This window comes from Periophthalmus magnuspinnatus, chromosome 14 (genome assembly GCF_009829125.3).
Source record: "Periophthalmus magnuspinnatus isolate fPerMag1 chromosome 14, fPerMag1.2.pri, whole genome shotgun sequence".
NCBI lineage: Eukaryota > Metazoa > Chordata > Actinopteri > Gobiiformes > Gobiidae > Periophthalmus > Periophthalmus magnuspinnatus.
The window spans coordinates 16,868,841-16,886,831 of NC_047139.1; the positions used below are offsets into that span (position 1 = coordinate 16,868,841).

Sequence of the window (17,991 nt, forward strand, 5' to 3'; positions counted from 1 at the left end):
CACTTATCCAGGGCCGGGTTGTGAGGGGCAGCAGTCTAAGCAGGGACTCCCAGATTTCCCTCACACTAGACACGTCCTCCAGCTCTTCTGGCGAGACCCCAACGTGTTCCCAGGCCAGCTGAGAGATATACAGTAGTCCCTCCAGCGTGTCCTCGGTCTTCCCCAGAGCCTCTTCCCAGTGGGACATTCCCGGAACACCTCCCTAGGGAGGCGTCCAGGAGACATCCTGAACAGATGCCCCAGCCACCTCAGCTGACTCCTCTCGACATGCAGGAGCAGCGGCTCTACTCCGAGCTCCTCCCGTGTGACCGAGCTTCTCACCCTATCCCTAAGGGTGCGCCCGGCCACCCTGTGGAAGAATCCCAATTTCAGCTGCTTATCCGCGATCTTGTCCTTTCGGTCATTACCCAGAGCTCATGACCATAGGTGAGGACAGGAACGTAGATTAACCGGTAAATCATCGCTGTCACGTAATCCTGTCTTTGTGACAGTTAAACAAATAATTTAATAGATACATGAACAGACTTAACGTTAGTTAGTTAAGTAGTAGTTTTAAATAAACATATTGTATGACACCAGAAAGCAAAGGAGACCTCACCGAGAGTTAAATGGAAAGGACATAATGGAAGTTTGGTTTAGAAGGAAGCTTTTGTCTGATAGGCTGGTAACTGAAAATTTACATTTGATTGGATTTTAGAGGACACGACATGATCAGGACATGCTCAGAATGTGGTAGTCTACACTGCAAAATAGCTCTAAGAATATATCTAGCCTTGTGCTATCAAAGGCAGTGCTGTTACTAAAACAGCTAAAATATCATGATAACCGTTTATGATTACACTGGGGCTAGGAACCACTGACCGTGCCAAAGTTCTATGGGAAACATTTCATCGACGGACTGATTCTAAACACCAGAGCACACCGAGCTAGCGTAGGTTCTATTTATGAAGAGCACCTGGCGGGACACACGGTACCAAACGCGGCTTCTGTGAGTTCCCAGCTCCTCCAAGCTGGGCCCTGCGTCCGCGGGTCAGACACAGGATCCCGGGGTGAACTCAGGACCCGCACCGCTCTGGATAGTGGGCTCCAGGCTCTGGGCAAAGGGCTGCTAGGCTGGTGAGTGTGGCTGCTTTAAGGTAGAATGATCAGATTTCTGAAACCACACATGGTCATATTTTATGTTTCAAAATGCTTTGTGTTCTGTTATGTATTATGAATGAGCTAGACTTACATTTAGCGACACCGAAATGTCTACTGTCTGATTTGGTGGTTTTGGACAAGGAGCGGTCATGATTCTAATAAACAATGTTGAGATGAGTGTAGTGTATTTACTTACATTATAATGCAGGAATGAAGTATTCTGTATTTTGAAATGTAAATCATGGCCCAGTCAGAGTACTGTATATATACTGCATTTATCTATCACTGATTGAGAAGGAAAAATTACACGTGCCCATAACATAAGAGCCGTGTTTTCTATTTTTTCTTTGAAATACCTTGGAATTTATTTTTTTTTAAACTTAAATTTTGCCGCATTGTGTTTCTTTGAGTTTAGAAAAGTAAGTAATTACATTCTGAATACTATGAAATGAAAGAATAACAGTACCAGAATGCACTTACTCGAAATGTGTGTTTTGAATACCTATTTTCGGTATTTCCCATTGATTGAAGAGACTATGGTTGGTCCCCCATTACAAAATCTACATTTATTGCTCTTTCTATTGTCATTTAGACCTGTCATGATAACAAATTAGTTTTTTAAAGTGTGATATATTGCTAAAGTAAATATAGATGATAGATCATAATATTGAAGACAAAAAATAAAGCAGAATTATTCATTAAACATATTCTTTATTCATAAAACATATTCTTAATGTACAATATTGTTAAAAAAAACACAAACTGCAATAAATAAATAAATTAAAGAATGCACCTCTTGCATCGTTCTAATGAATTATAGTGTCTATAATGAGTCATAGAAGTTCATAATTCAACTCCCATCATAGTACAAAAAAATATATAAAAATTGCCACGATAAATATTGACCCCCGACAAGTACTGTTCCAACTGTCATGTTTTGAACGATAAGTCAATATAGTATTTATCGTGACAGGCCTATTGTCATTCACACAAAAGTAACTGTACACTGTTCAAAATGACTGCTTAAATATGAAATAAGTGACAAGCAGCAAACTTCATAATTTCTTAAGTTTGAATGTTGTGTGTGTTCTACAGGGACTACTATACTCCTTCATCATGATGTCCCACGGTGGGTTCCAGAGCAGTAGGCAGAACTTCGATTTTGGACCATGGACAGTCACTGCAGCTAAGAACCACATAATGAAATCCAAGGATATTGAACGGTACCACAATCTCTGTTCATGGTTCTTACATACTCTACACCAAATGCATTTTCAACTATGTATTGTCTATGTATTGCAGTATTTTAATGAAAGAAAAACATGCCTGAAGAGGTTTTAGATGTCACCCATGCATGTCTGAGTAATATGGTGATCTAAACATAATATAAACATAATATAAACATAAATATATAAAAATGTGTTGACAGTTCATAGAAGTGTAATACCCCTCTTAAAAAATAATAAAATAAAACACATGCAATAGTACATACAATATATACATACAATAAACTCTACCACACCCTTCCACCTGCAGAGATGGAGCTAGTACCACTGTAGCATAGGGCCTAAAGAGACTGATCAATGGTCACAGTTCTGGGTGATCTTTAAGTGTTGTTAGTTTAGTCTTAAAGGGCCCATATTATTGTACTCTGTTTCCTCATCACAAACATAACTGGAGTTGTTTTGTTTTATTCACACATGATTAACACACACATATTTAGACTAAGTTATTCTCTCAATGGAAAACACTCCACCCTGTGTTGCCATAGGGTAATACAGGAATGTGTTTTTAAATTCCATACACCTTCAATAGAATCATTTGGATGATTTCAGATCTGGAATTTCTAATCTCTCCTGAACTAAAGGTAAAAGATAACTGTTAACTTGAAAACTACTGCTTCCTGACAAAACACAACACCAGGTATGTTTTTGAGGAGGTAACAACATTATAACACAAGCTCACATGAGTGACTTTTACATAATGTTAGACCTTTTTAATGCCTATGACTGTAATGCATAATTTTATGTCAGGCAGCATGAACTAAATAACTCTGTTATTTATTTTATTTCTATATCAATTATCGCCTCACAGCTCAGCCTGTCATGATAACACATTTTCAAGCACGATATATTGCTACAGAGATTTATGATAAACGATAATATTGAAACTATTTTACAGCTCTGATACAATTTTACAGCTCTGATACAATTGTAATAATGCAAGATAATCCCAGTAAACCATTTTTAACAGTTTTGACAGTATCATAAAATTGTTATTGTATTACAACAGAAATATCCCAATTCTCCCCATTTTCACAAAGAAAATGTACACACAATAAATACTGAGCCCAACATTGCTCAAGCGTTCATATATTGAACAATAAGTCAATATAGTGATTACTGTGACAGGCCTAGCGCTAGCCAATATTGCCATGTCAGTGTTTTGTGACCTATTGTGTAGCTATACTCCACACTAAACCTGGAGATCCACTTTAATGTACTTAATACCATCATTTTCAAAATCTCTGTACAGGCTGTCAGAGGAGATGAACATGCCCTCACTTCCAGAGATGCTCTTTGGGGATAATGTTCTACGTATCCAGCATGCTGATGGATATGGCATCGAGTTCAATGCCATCGACTCCCTGAAAAGAGTCAACAATATGTCGGACAGTGTCAAAGTCGCATGTGCACAGGAGTGGCAGCAAAGCAGGTGAGAAGCAGCTTCAGGGTTTAGGCCTCATGATGATCACATTGTGCAGAATAAAATGTGTAGTCATTTTTCGGAAATGTGTCTCTGTTATGCCCCATTCCCACTGAACACTAATTAAGCGTAAAAATCACATCAAACACGCATCAAGGACGCTGGAGTTTTGGAATTTGGACGAGTAAATTCGCTCTGTTCAGTATGCTCCAAAAAGATCAAATGCAGCTGCACAATGTCCTCTGCATTTGTTGTTTTCATTTTGAAAAAATGATGAACTTGAACTGCATCCAACAAACAGCACTTGCTGAATTGCATTTTGTTGCCATCAAAAATGTAGGTATATATTTATAAATATTAAATTTCAGTGTACTTAAATGTACAGAGCTGTATCAGTAGAATCAATGACTAAAGGAGTCATATGGTGCTTGTGGGTAAAGTTGACTGTCATCTACTTTTACTTGCTTTACTTGCTGATTTGACAAAATTTGATGAATGTATATGATGGATTTTTTTGTAGACTACTCTATTTGCCCCCCATTTGGCCCATTTCAACACTTGATTCACACTATTGCACCACTCAAGTCACTTCATCACGCTGCTCGAGTCGTTCAAAACGCAGGAATCGCGTTGCCCAATTCACTTAATTTGCACCACAGAACTTTTGCTCACGCAGCAATGTGCCTTTACAGGATTAACATGTAAATCACTCGCCTTTGACACGCAATTCAGGAAATTTCCATAAATATACAAAAGTATGATATACTACAACTTCACAAACCAAGCTCTAGAATGCATGCCAACTGTAATGTGAAAACGGTCTGAAGGGAAGTGAATTGGCATGGAGAGAAAAGGGAGGGAAGACTCAAAACAAAGCATCAAAAACAGAAGTGAACATGTTAATATTTTTTTTTCTGAGAATATAGCACATGGTGATCTAAATATGTAATGTTAGTATCAGGTACCCCAAACAGGTGTAATACCTGCTCTTCAAAGTTCAGATATGGGGTACAATAGGTGAATATGTGTAAGGTTAGAATCAGTCTCCAGGAAATTAATGGAAGTCAATGTAATGTCCCCAAGGTTCATCGTGATCTGTGTGTGTGTGCGTGTGTGTGTGTGTGCATGTAGGGCTGACTCAGAGCACTCGAAGGAGGTGGTGCGGCCGTATGACTGGACCTACACCACAGATTACAAAGGCACATTGATCGGAGAGGAAGCACTTATGAAGGTAAGACGCAGAGTTTCTACTGGTCACTAGGGCTGGAAGATTAGTCCAAACCAAAATAGTAATTTTATTGGGGTTCAAACTGCTGGGGGCCCAATTTTGTATAAAACCTACCAACTTGGCATACCAAAATCAGACTTATTTTGGTTTACTTTCATTGTTTTGGTCCTTTATGACCTGCCACAGAGGTCTGCCAAGGCATTATTAGATTATTAAGTTGGCGTATATGCTGGCACACTTTTTTCACTTCAAATTCCATCAATAGTGGTTTACTTTTTTTCACATATCAGGTACAAAGTAAATTGTCAAGTTGTATGCATTAATATTCATTATCAGACTATAGAAGCCCTTTCACAGTTTAGATGACCTGTAATCCTCATATATTTCAGAACATGTCTGTAGAGAGATCTAAACTATAGGGTTAGCAGTTTTTTTTTTGCAGAATAAGACTAGGTATTTCGTAGTTTGTGGAGGAAATTATGGTACTTCAGAAATTGCAGCCTTTGTGAGTTGTTAATTGCAATTTTGTTTTGACCACTGCTTTATTCATCTTGGCATTTCTTGACCGTGAAAAGGCACAGTTATGGAGTTAAATGAAGCTCACTGAGAGAAGGCCAAGGTTTGCAGTGCTAACCCTAACCCAGCAAATAATGGCTACTTTGAGGAATTTGAAAATAAAAGTTAAGCTAGTTAACTATTATTTTCTTTGCCTCACAGTTCCATACATCTTGCTTCATAAATTTGATGTCTTCACTGTGTATCTAAAATGTAGAAAAACAAAAGAAACCTGCAACATTGAATGATAATGTATGTCCAAAATTTTGACTATACTCTATGCCGGTGCTCACACATGCCCCGTCCCGCTTCAGGTAACATCCACAGACGAGCGCATTGACCTGGAGAGGCTGAAGGTGCGAGAGCAGATCAAGTTCTTCCAGGAGGTGCTGCTGTTTGAGGACGAACTGCACGACCATGGAGTCTCCACCATCAGTGTCAAAATCGTGAGTGTGAAGAATGTGGATGTCACTCTACACCTCCTCTGCTCTCTCTCCCTGCTCTTCTCCTCCTCTCTGCCCTCACCCCCTCCTCTCCTGTTTCTCCTTGTATCCCTCCATGCCCCCTCTCTCCTGCTTCTCCTGTCTCTTCTTTCTCTCCTCTTCTCCTCTCCTTATCTTTTTTCTTCTCTTGCTCTCTTCTCTCCTCCTTTCCTGTCTCCTCCTCTCCTCCCTGTGTTTCTTCTCTTCTTATCTCTTCTCTTTTCTTTCCTCTCCATCCCTCTCCTCCTTTTCTTCTCTTCATTCTTTTCCTGCTGTTCTTTTCTCATCTTTTCCCTCTTTTCTTTCCTCTTCTGCTCTCCTCCTCTTCTTTCCTCTCATCCTCCTCTCTCCTCTTCTCTACTCCTCTGTTATCTCCTCATCTTCTTCTCCCCTCCTTTTTTTCCTCATCTTTTGCTCATCTGATTTTGCAGAGGGTGATGCCAACCAGCTTCTTTGTGTTGATGCGTTTTTTCCTGCGAGTGGATGGGGTGATGATCCGAGTAAACGACACGCGCTTATATCATGAGGTTTGTAAAATGTCTGACTATATTTCTTAAGTCTCCTGTGTTGTCACAGTTTTAATACTAAAGAATAGACTCAATACTCAATGATACTCAATACCAATTATGATACCATGATGATAATTTAAAAAAAAACTTTCTTTAGACAATAGAATGTGATTTTCAACATTAAATCATAGTAATGTTCTTTTATATTTCCATGTGGCCGTATATCTGTGCCTTATATCATACTCTTGAGTACCCCCTATATTGTGTAACAGTGTCTTTCTTTTTCTGACTTACTATTATAGCCAATAACAAACTATTATATTTTCTTGTTTTTATGATAGTCACGTCAAAATTATGCCACACAAACATTAAGCTAAAGCTCTAAAGCTATTCAGGAAATTTCTGTCCTGTGAATGTGACTTTTTTTTATTATCTACACCTGCTCAAATCTGTTTCTAGATTCAAAACTAGCTTTAGTATCTGATTTTTGATACTTTTGACAATCAAAAAACTGATGTTGTGTTTGTGATTGCAGGCTGGGACGAGCTTCATGCTACGTGAGTTCAGCATGAGGGAGAGTGGGCTGGACGAGCTGAAGGTAGGGTATGCCACTCACTACGTTTACATGCACAGGGAAGTCCGAGAGTACTAAACAACCAAATTCAAATCGTCTTCACCCCAAAACCTGTCAGATCACTCTTGTCCCAGTCTACAGCAGGCCAAAGAACCCAATAAGTGCAAACAGAGGCTAAGAGATGTTCAGGGTGTCTAGTAATTTAGCATTAGAACTAAACCTTTCCAGCAATAATTACTAATAAAAAACAAAATAATACATGTACATATAACCACACTTTTGGCAGAAATTTGTAAGCAACATTGCATTTACTTTGAGGATTTGATTTGACTGCATTACTCACAAGTTATTTGGTCTCCGCAGTACAAATATACACATTGAAGCTCAGATGCATTCACTTAAAGATCCTATGTTATGCTAAACTGACAAAAAGTTATTTGTGTAAAGTTTTGCTGGCTATCCAAACTGCTTCTTCACTTCTGGTCAGGTTGCTGCATTTATTTTCTTTGGCTTTTGAAGATATTGAGGTACAAATCTTAGCCAAAAGAAAATAAGTGGTTAAGTGGCACCATGGTGTTAAAAAGACATTTTCTTTTAGAAAAGGCAATCCTTCTTTGATCACCATTCACCATTCTTGTGAACAAAGAAACAATAGGGCTAGCCATTATGCTAATGGTGTGACTTAGATCTAAAAACTTAGACGGCCGCTTCCTTCATAACATCACAGGATTGATTGTTTTTAGTTTGAGAGAAGAACTCCTAAATATGTAGGATTTGCATGTTGAACATGTGTAAATGAAACAAAACAACACTCCAGGTATGTCTGTGATGATGATATAGTGTTAAAACATATATTAAAATGTGCATAAAATAAGCCCTTTAAACATAGTGAGTGAGTGATTGGTGGTGGGAGGGGCCTTGATCACGTATCGGCAGCTGTGGGCACAGTGGTATCTTGCCACCACCAGATGTGGAGTGAATTAATCAAATATGAAATTGTAAAGCAGCTTTTGAAATGCTATCATAAATTTTAAAAAGGTTTAAAAAGGTAACTATACATATTGTTGGAACAACTGATTGAACCATTTGATACTGAAAAACATCAAATGAATAAATTCAAATTAAATAAATATCAAAATAATACATTAAAATTAAATAAATATCAAATTAAAACAAGCAATTTAGCAATTTGGTACGCCACCTTATATGACGCTAACAGTGCTTGCTGGTTTAAGTGACATTCACAAAGCGGGATGATTGTTGGCAATATTTGGCATGTTTACGCTGAAAAAACTCCAGCGTCTTATCAGCATGACTGAGGTGCAATGAGGTGGCGCCTTAACTTATTTGGCTTCATACTGTCCGCTGCCACAGCAGACACCGGTCTGTCCTTGTGTCCCACCGGAATCACGGTGAAGCCAAGTGCTAAATACTCTTCATCAGACTGCCTCGTCTTACTTTTCGGGTGACTTTCATGCGTCTCATTACCTCCATCTATTTCCGCCTTTCTTTTCATCCCTGTTAAAATGTTTTCCATAGTGTCTCTTTAGCAAAAGTGTCTCTTGTTCACTGTCCTGTGTCACGATCTGTTTGATCTCTCCTGTTCTTTGCTGTGCGCACCCCCCAGGGGGGCGCGCCCCACTATTTGAGAAGCACTGCTGTAAATGATGTGTGCCTGTTGTTCATTGCAGAACATCTCTGCAGCTCTCTACACAGACCCCAATGAGGTGGCCCCTCTCCTGACCCTCAAGCTCACCCACTGCGAGAAACTGGAGTTCCCTGAGACGGGGCAGACGGGGCAGACGGGGCAGACGGGGCAGACGGGGCAGACGGGGCAGACGGGGCAGACGGGGCAGACGGGGCAGACGGGGCAGACGGGGCAGACGGGGCAAGGCCCAGAGCCACAGTGACCCAGCCTGCACTACACCTCTTAGCCTGTGGGGCAGTGCTCTATGGGTACGCCTCATCTCATTTTATGGAGTGTTATTGTGTGTTTAAGTTTTTTTTCACTAATGAAAAATGGCTAATAAAATTAATACATGCATACTGCAGGACTCCAGGCACATCACTTCAGTTTCTCCCATCACATGCACAATAGGTACAGTCCTCCACCTAAGGTAGTCCTGATCAAGACTAGCAACAAGATCAGAGGTGGGTCCACAGCTTTTGAAAGGATGCCCCTGCGGTATTGAAGGATGGTTCAAATGCAAAGGACAAATTGTGTACATTATATTTACTCATTGTGGCACAACCTGCTCATTATTTGATTTGATTTATAAAATTTACATAAGTGGGACCACTGGGTCATTTGGAGATAATTTGCAATGCAAGTGCCTTATGCCTAAGTAACATTTGAAAAAACACTAGTGAGGCAGACGGCCTGAAACACTAATAAAAAACAATTTCTTGGTTTAAGGCTCAAAATGAGGGCAGGAGTTTTTTGTTTTTGTTTGTTTTATGTCCTAAATGAAAATACACACAAGATTTAAACAGCATGAATATTTGTGATTTTGACCTTTGTTCTGTCTCATATCCAAATATCTCATGATTCATTTTCCTGTGCATTTCTCTCTATTTAAAGAAACCGTGTCATTACTTTTGAAGATTGGGCAAATATTAGAAAACATTTAATACAATGTAAAGAATTCTCCTTATTTATGACCAGAAGTGGGTAGTACTGTTACATTTAGTCTACTTGAGTAACCTTTTAAAGAAATAGTGCTTTTCTGAGTATTTTTCTAGCAGCATACTTTTACTCCTACTTGAGAAATATATTTGCCAGCGTAAGAGTACTCTTACTTGAGTAAAAATTTTGGTTACTGGTCCCACTGTGAGTAAGTCTACAAGTGACAAATGCTTTGTTGACAATATGAAATGATTTGAACATCTGTGTTTCTTTCACTGCTTCTTCAGAAGACCGGATTTTGTGCATTATTTAATTTTTATTCGTCCAATTCCATACTTGGAACACTGCTTTTCACATCAACCTAAGTAATATTAGTTTTAAGTAGCCTGAGTACAATTTTTGTCTGCCCTTCTCCGTTTGACACCACTGCTTCAACAGCAACTGATTTACAAATTCAGCACTGTATTCAGAGAAGGCCTAGATCAGTGTGTATTATGGCGTTGCAAAGGAGGACAACAAACTGCTCAAACCAGCACAAGGCACGTGCCAATAGGCGGCGGCATTGCGCATCTGTGCCGATCTGTGCACCGGATGCGTAAAAAAACAGATGCAAAATTCAAGATGGAGCCCGCCGTGGAGAAGCTGGAGGCTCTGGTGAGAAGACCTCCTTATTTTATGATCAATCCTTTTATTCAAGCACGTAGGAGGACAGTGGGCACAGGTCTGCTCAGCGGTCAGACCTGGTACAGAGTCGATGTTAGGGCGTAATGATAGAGGTCAGGGAGCGCGCCTGTGCCAAACGGACTGTAGGATTCAGTGCTACAGCTGGAATAGAAATGACATTACACCTTATCATGAAATGTAAAGCAACATTCAGATGTTTAAAATCAACTAAACCGGGACAAGATTTGGCCTAAATTAAGCTTTAAGGTCCTATATTACACAAAATTGTGCTTTAAGCCATGTTTGATTGTAATGCCGTTACCTCATCAAAAACAAACCTGGAGTCATGTTTTGTTTCATTCACACATGTCTGAGTAACACTTTCTACATCCCCATAGTTAACACCTGCCTTTTACCTTTAGTACAGTAGAAATGTGCAGTTTCAGGGCTGGAATCATCCAAATGGAGGTTCCAGTCAGCAGGAGCTTTGTTCTGCATGTTTACCTGCTTCTTAATTATGACCCATGAAACTGCAATAACCTCTAGTATAAAGTGAAAGGCGTCATTGTTGTTAACTAGGGCTGGGTATCATCAAGAGCTTGTTGATATGATACATACCTCGATAAATAGACCACAATACAATGCGTACAGTCTACATATAAGATGCAGTGAACTTTTGATTTGATACAATTCAATAAGATATACTGTATTAGTAGTAAAAAAAAAAAAAAAAAAAAAGGCTTTTGGCCCCTTACTTAATAATCAACTGTTTAACCTGTCTAAAGGCTCACAACAAAACTAGGCTAAATCATGGCTGCGATACTAAAAACAAATTAAACAAATTACTATACTGAGTTATCCTTCAATATATGATAGATTGAAACAAGATTTGAGCTGCAGACAGTTGAATAAATGTTTTTTGGGGGATGTGTGTGTGTTTTTACGTGTGTGTTCTGTGGTCAGTTTCAGAAATCGGAGGCAGATCTGGATTACATCGAGAAGAGGCTCAAATTGGACTTCATCAATACAGCCTCAGAGAGTGGCTGTACGGCACAGGTCAGCAGCACCCACCTACTGTGAGCTGTTCACATCCAACCACCATACGGTGTTTGAGGTTATATCTCTCAAAGAGATAGTGACTTTCTAGAGGTGGCACGTCACCTAATGATGAAACGATACTTTGAAACATTCTCCATGGAGATAGATAAGTTTAATCCCATATTGTGTAAGATTATGTAAAGGAATAGCATTTCCCTAGAAACAAGTAGGAGGCCCTGCTCCAGGCCAAATAAAAGTCAGATTTGTGGAGATGCAAGCCCACTCACAGTAAGGACACATGTTTTTCAGTGCAATAAAAACATGCATAATAAAGCAGGCTTTTATTTTAGTCTATTTTTTGGGGGGTAAAAAAGTTACATACTGAGGCTTTAATATTAATCTGATAACTCCAGAAATCAGATAACGATCAGACTTTTGGTGTGCATAGCTAGTAGTTTACATGCATTTAGATGAGGCCAGTCTAGTTTTCCTGGCGTGCAACTTAGTAAGTGGGATGTTCTGTTGCTGTGCTGCAACATTCAGTACTTCGCTCTGTTGCCAACAGAGGGCAGCAAACAGTTAATTCAGTGTTGTCTCAGAACTTGCAATCTGGAAGTTGAAAACAACCCTATTTCCTTACTTTACATTATACAATATTCTATTACTGACACAGAGCTCGGTATTCTGACACAGCTCCACAAAAGCCATAGAAAATCTGTGTCTCTTTAAAGGGCCTATATTACTCTATTTTCTGATCTATGTTATAATGTTGTTTCCTCATCACAAACATATCTGGGGTTGTGTTTTGTTTAATTCACACATGTTTAACAAACAAATCCTGCATATTTAGTTTTCATTTGAGTTTTTCTCTCAAACAGAAAACCCCCTGTGATGTCATGTGTTAATACATGAAGTGTTCCACTGTGTTTTTAAACTCCATACACCTTCACTAGAATCATTTGGATGGTTTCAGCCCTGGAATTGCCAGGCTCTACTGAAAAAAGGTAAAAGATAGCTTAACTGGAAAACTACCACTACATGATATCACAAGGTGGAACAGAGGATTTTGAGCTTTGAAGATATATAATAAAGCAGGATTAGTCAAACATGTGTGAATGAAACAAAACACAACTCCAAGTATGTTTTTGATGAGGTAACAGCATTCTGACATGGCTTAAAGCTCTCAAGTCAATTTTGTGTAATATAGGGCCTTCAAAGTGCTTATGGCAGATCAGACTACACATTTGTCTTTCCCAGTATGGCCATTTTTGAGGTTTCAAATTTTACTTCCTATTTCACGATAGGAAATTCCATAACTGTTACCTAGCAACCATGTTGTACACTGGGCCAAAACTCCTCTAATCTACACCAAAATTATAATTTGACAAATAAAATTAAAAGACAACACCATTATTTTGTTTAAATAATGTTTAAAACATCAGAAAAAATAATTCTTACATGTAAATTGTGTCTAACTTTTGGATAGAATTTTCCCTAGTTTGGAATCAGTATGGAACTATCTAATGTAGAACTCTGCACTTCCTGCAATTTTCAGCATCTATATTAAGTACAAGAAGAAAAAAGAGAATTGCTAAAACCTGTCATACGCATACGGAATAACAGTGTGCTGTGTTCTAGGAGAACCCGGTGGCCATGTTGGAGCATCTGAGAGCCATCAAAGCACGACACGCAGCTCTGAGCTCCCAGGTGCAGGAGCTTGCCTCAGAGCAGAGACAGACCATGGACTCCCTCCGGGCCAACATGGAGCAGGCTGTGGAAGTGCTGAGCCAGCTGCAGAATACTGCCCAGTTGAAGGTGACCTCCCGGGACACAAACACGTACATAAGATTTAAAAGATACTCTGTATTTTTTATACAGAGGAATGTCAGTCTAGTCCTCATGTCTTCCGATGTGTCTCAAGACAGAACCAAAAATGATTGTGCTATCAGATTTGTTTGTCTTACGTGAAACGAAAGAGCTCATTGGTCTTCTATGATTTACAAGTAAAATTACATTTCTCTCACCACAATTTAGTGCTTAGTTCTTTGTTTCCGCTGAAATCTGTTATGATTTTCAGTCACATGATATATTTTTTTTCTTTTTCCTCTCCCTATTTGGGGGAGCATGATTTTCCCTGATTAGCTAATCCAGCTGTCAATCACACCCATCTGAACTCACATCTCACCGGCAAATACAATTTTATGTCAATGTAAATAAAATGGATTAATATATTATTACTTTGGTAAAGCACAATCATCAAATCAGATACACAATACGTTTCCAGATTAAAGGAATACATGTAGTAACATAAAAGCAGAAACAACATACAGAGTACAGAACAAAGACCCAACTGTACAAAGAACACACAAGACATGGCAGTGCAGTACACAATAGACAGTCAGACATGGTATAAAAATCACAAAAATCTGAAAGTGCTTTGGTGCATCTAGAGCATTTACTGCATCACAACAACTTAGATACACACTCATATACACACACTCCTACTAGTGCAAAGACAGTAAAGTGTAAACTGGCTATCGAGTGGCCACATCTTTCGTAAGCCATTCTTCAAAGAACCACTATATGACTTTTCTGGTATGGAGGTCTGAGATCGCACACTGAGATCAAAGTTTGCCTGAAATGTTCCACAGTATGGAATTTAATCTAGTCTATCTTGCATTTCTGCAGACACTGGTGTTTATATGGCTTAAATATCTTGACAAACATGCATTCTTACTCAACGCAGGCTTGCCTCTTCTACTTATCTGAAAATGTCTGTGTAGACCCTCAGTCGTCCAGGTCTGATCCATAGCAAACAACGACGTTAAATCTGTCAACCAAGCCGCTTCTTCAGTTCAACTGAAGAACTGAAGAAGCGGCTACACTCCTACAAGATTTGTCCAGTTGACAGATTTAACTTCGTTGTTTGCTACTTATCTGAAAAGAATAGATTTGTGTAATGCTATACTGTGGAACACTTCAGGCAAAGTGAGAACATCTCCATGGATACAAACAGGTGGTGGATCTCCACAAACAAATCAATGTTGATGGCTGTAAAATATTCACCAATGGTGAATTTCTGGGTGCACTTGGTTGCTTACATGTGTTTGTTCACCCACAGGAGCCACAGGATGCTGCACTTCCTGGACAGTCCTCATGAATATTACATCACTTCTGTGAATGGATGTGCTGGAGGAACTAGAATAGAACTATGGCTTTTTTTTTTTTTTTTTTTTTTTTTTTTTACAGTTTATTACAGTTTAAAAGATGATATTTCTAATCTGCAGATGGACTTTTGTACATGTTGTAAAGTCGATGTTATTAAAATCCTTGTCATGAAATATGTCTCATTTAATTTAATTTAATTGGTAGCTGATAAACAAAAAGCTATCTAGCAAATTTGACAGGTCTTCATGTTTTTCTGATTATCTACTCTGGAAGATTGGTAATATCTACTGCAAGACACACAAAACAAAAATTAATATAGGGCCTTTAAATGTGTTTTAAAATAGGTATACGTAATATAAATATTAATGCATTCAGTTTATAGAGCGTTTTTTTGATACTCAAAGATATTTTACAGTGCAATATGAATTCACTCCACACTCGGTGGTGGTAAGATAATATTGTTGTCTCCTCTGGGGGGACTGACAAAAGAGAGGCTGCCAATCTGTGCTATTGGTACCTCCCACAACTAACACACGCACACAGCATTAATATTAAGAAAATGGATGACGTGTCTTGCCTAAGAACACAGCCCTACTTAGCTTCTTACATCAGGCATCGGTAACCAGGTATGGCCACAAATAGTATTTCTGACTGGTTCAGTAGGTTCACGTGACACAACATTGTAGAATCCCTATAGTTTAAACTGAGCAGTCAGTTTTCTATGGTAGAATTTGGTGTTTCAACTGTTAGATTCCAGATTTGTTGGCCGGGTTAATATTTATAGTTAATATCTGTAATTACTGGGCCTATCTATATGAAAGAAACATCATGCTGGAGTTGTACTACATGTATGCATATGGCAGAACGTTCAGCAATAACCATGGTGACACAATTAGCAAAGAGTACCAGAACAGTTTTAAAATAATCTGAAAACTCAAGAAAAATACAAAATTGATTTAAACAACACATTTTTAAAGGCCTGCGATGAATACAAGCGTTCATGAAACAAAGGCAGTGATTAACTGAAAAACACTTGGCTAAGTGCTAGCTTGTTTGTGGCTGTAATCTACGTAAGAGAGACTTGTCTAAAAGCACAAATCAGCTCACCTGCTGTAGCTCCAAGTAAGTCAGTTCTTTCTGGCCAGATTGTGTTAAAATAAAGCTTAAAGTCTAACTTGAGTAACAGAGCTTCAGAAAGAGCAGTGCCTCCAGCTTGCATGACACCCATGACACCACCTTAAATGATTTGAAAGGGTTCAGTCCTCTATATGAGTCTGCAGAATGTTATCCAGAGTGGAGTGAGCCCTGAGAGCAAGAAAAAGCCAATCAAAACCAGCACAAAAACAGGACATTACCATCACAACCTTACAGACACTATTTTGTTACTATTTTTACACTGTGGTTGAAAAAACTAAAAACATACCTGCAACCGTCCAGAGATGCCCACAGTGGCTCACCTGAAAACACACAGAAATTGATATTGTTATAAATTATTTCAAAAATTCCTTAAATCTGACCTAGTATACAAAATTGACTTTTTAGAGCTTTCAACCATATTATAGTTATCATTTATCCTCACAAAGTTGTATTTAGAGTGATTCATGCATGTTTGAGTAGTCTTTATTCTCCTGTATTCAAAATGTCATTGTTGCGATCTACCTGTTTTCACTGCCCCTGATACACGCCCACTGTGACTCACTTTGTTTTGTTAATTTTGGAGGTCAGCTGACGACCTGAATATACTGAATGTCCAGGTTTTTTTCTTCCCTGGTGGCACGGGCATATTCCAAGATGACAATGCCAGGATTGATTGGGCTCAAATTGTGAAAGAGTGGTTCAGGGAGCATGAAACATAATTTTCACACATGGATTGTCCACCACAGAGTCCAGACCTTAACCCCATTGAGAATATTTGGGATGTGCTGGAGAAGACTTTGTGCAGCGGTCAGACTCTACCATCATCAATGCAACATCTTGGTGAAAAATGAATGCAACACTGGATGGAAATAATTCTTGTGGCATTGCAGAAGCAAAATCGAAACAATGCCACAGTGAATACGTGCTGTAATCAAAGCAAAAGCCGGTCCAACAAATTTTTTTTTTTGGCCAGGCAGTATAATTATATAGCAGACACAAGTGTAATAGGTCTTCTTTAAAGGTGGACTATGTAACTTCTTTTGAAGGGCGAGCCACCTGCTTGCCTGGAATATTCCACAATATGGCATTAAATGTATGTGTCTCCTCCATTGAAACCAGGTGACAACACCAGTTCGAGTTACAGGTAAGATCTGTGGAGAAGTGAGCCCACTCACTGTAAGAATGCATGCCTTTCAATTTTTACACAATACAACTGCACGTCACTGACCAAATGCTAGACAGGTAAGTTCTAGCATTTGATGGAACTTAAGTTTGATGGAACATTCCAGGACAAGTAGGTGGCAAATCCCCCAACAGGAAAGTTAAGTGCAAGTTTGAAATATTCATGAAGATGCATTTAGTCCTGGTTGCATCTTGGTTAAAGTACACAATGACTACTCTTTTCAATAATACATAGTTAACATCATTATATTTAAGATTTTACATAAAATCTTGCCAATTTATTCTTGTTTTTTTACATTTTCAATACTAGTCACTGGCATGTTTGGACTTGTTTACTACTTGATTTATGTGATTTTCGGGGCTCGCAGCGCGGTTTTAATGAGTCCCTTGCCATTATTGGCTTGGGCCAACAAGGGCCAGATTAATAAAAACAGAAAAATCTGTCATATTCACTTTAAGTCTAGATTGGCAGTCGTATTTTTGTCATCATTACCTTGTCCATGTTGTGAGCAGCAGTCTTTAGATGGAGGAGTACTGGGTAGGCTCTCCACAGACCCCTCTCTGCTCTCTGATCGGGAGGACACTTTATAGACCAGTGCAGAGTCCTGTAAGGCAATGGAAAAATCAACAGCCCAAATTTGAAAACTAAATCGTTGTGACTAGACCATTTGTATCTCTAATGAGTCCCGGAAGTTATTTATCCAACATTTTTTGCACAAATCTTATCCTAATACAGAAGAATAATACTTCTCCATTAGCGCAGAGTACAAAGATAACTATTGCCCCCCAAAAATAACTAAGTCTACAAGTGACAAAAGCTTTATGTTGACATGAAATGATTTGAACATCTGTGTTTCTTGCACTGCTGCTTCAGATCTGATTTGTTTTTCTCATTTTAGTCTCCGTCCTTTGAAAATACCAGATTTTGTGCATTATTTAATGTTCTGTACCTCCAATTATATTAATTTCAAAATATAAATCAG

General features: G+C 38.8%; 1 protein-coding gene across 3 annotated transcripts; it reads left to right on the forward strand.

The window, feature by feature from the left end:
- Positions 1 to 889: 889 nt before the first annotated feature.
- Positions 890 to 14,730, forward strand: LOC117381429 (TIP41-like protein). Of its 3 annotated transcripts, XM_055226436.1 has the most exons (10): positions 904 to 1,116; positions 2,236 to 2,363; positions 3,676 to 3,855; positions 4,978 to 5,077; positions 5,944 to 6,075; positions 6,543 to 6,638; positions 7,156 to 7,218; positions 11,447 to 11,539; positions 13,160 to 13,336; positions 14,643 to 14,730. In XM_055226436.1, exons 2-10 carry the CDS (start codon positions 2,257 to 2,259, stop codon positions 14,679 to 14,681), a joined length of 987 nt encoding a protein of 328 aa, XP_055082411.1. In that variant the 5' UTR covers positions 904 to 1,116; positions 2,236 to 2,256; the 3' UTR covers positions 14,682 to 14,730. The 3 variants fall into 3 exon arrangements, with proteins under 3 accessions (XP_055082409.1, XP_055082411.1, XP_055082410.1); XM_055226434.1 differs by lacking the exons at positions 11,447 to 11,539; positions 13,160 to 13,336; positions 14,643 to 14,730 and adding an exon at positions 8,886 to 9,236 and having other exon boundaries at positions 890 to 1,116; XM_055226435.1 differs by lacking the exons at positions 904 to 1,116; positions 11,447 to 11,539; positions 13,160 to 13,336; positions 14,643 to 14,730 and adding an exon at positions 8,886 to 9,238 and having other exon boundaries at positions 2,241 to 2,363.
- The last annotated feature ends 3,261 nt before the right edge of the window (positions 14,731 to 17,991 follow it).

What these genes read in the sequence shown, in the direction of transcription:
- LOC117381429 (XM_055226436.1), top strand. Translation starts at nt 2,257, where the DNA reads ATGATGTCCCACGGTGGGTTCCAGAGCAGTAGGCAGAACTTCGATTTT. An exon ending in GAGAGGAAGCACTTATGAAG is followed by an intron (nt 5,078 to 5,943) that starts GTAAGACGCAGA and finishes GTCCCGCTTCAG; the next exon opens with GTAACATCCACAGACGAGCG. An exon ending in AGAATACTGCCCAGTTGAAG is followed by an intron (nt 13,337 to 14,642) that starts GTGACCTCCCGG and finishes GTTCACCCACAG; the next exon opens with GAGCCACAGGATGCTGCACT.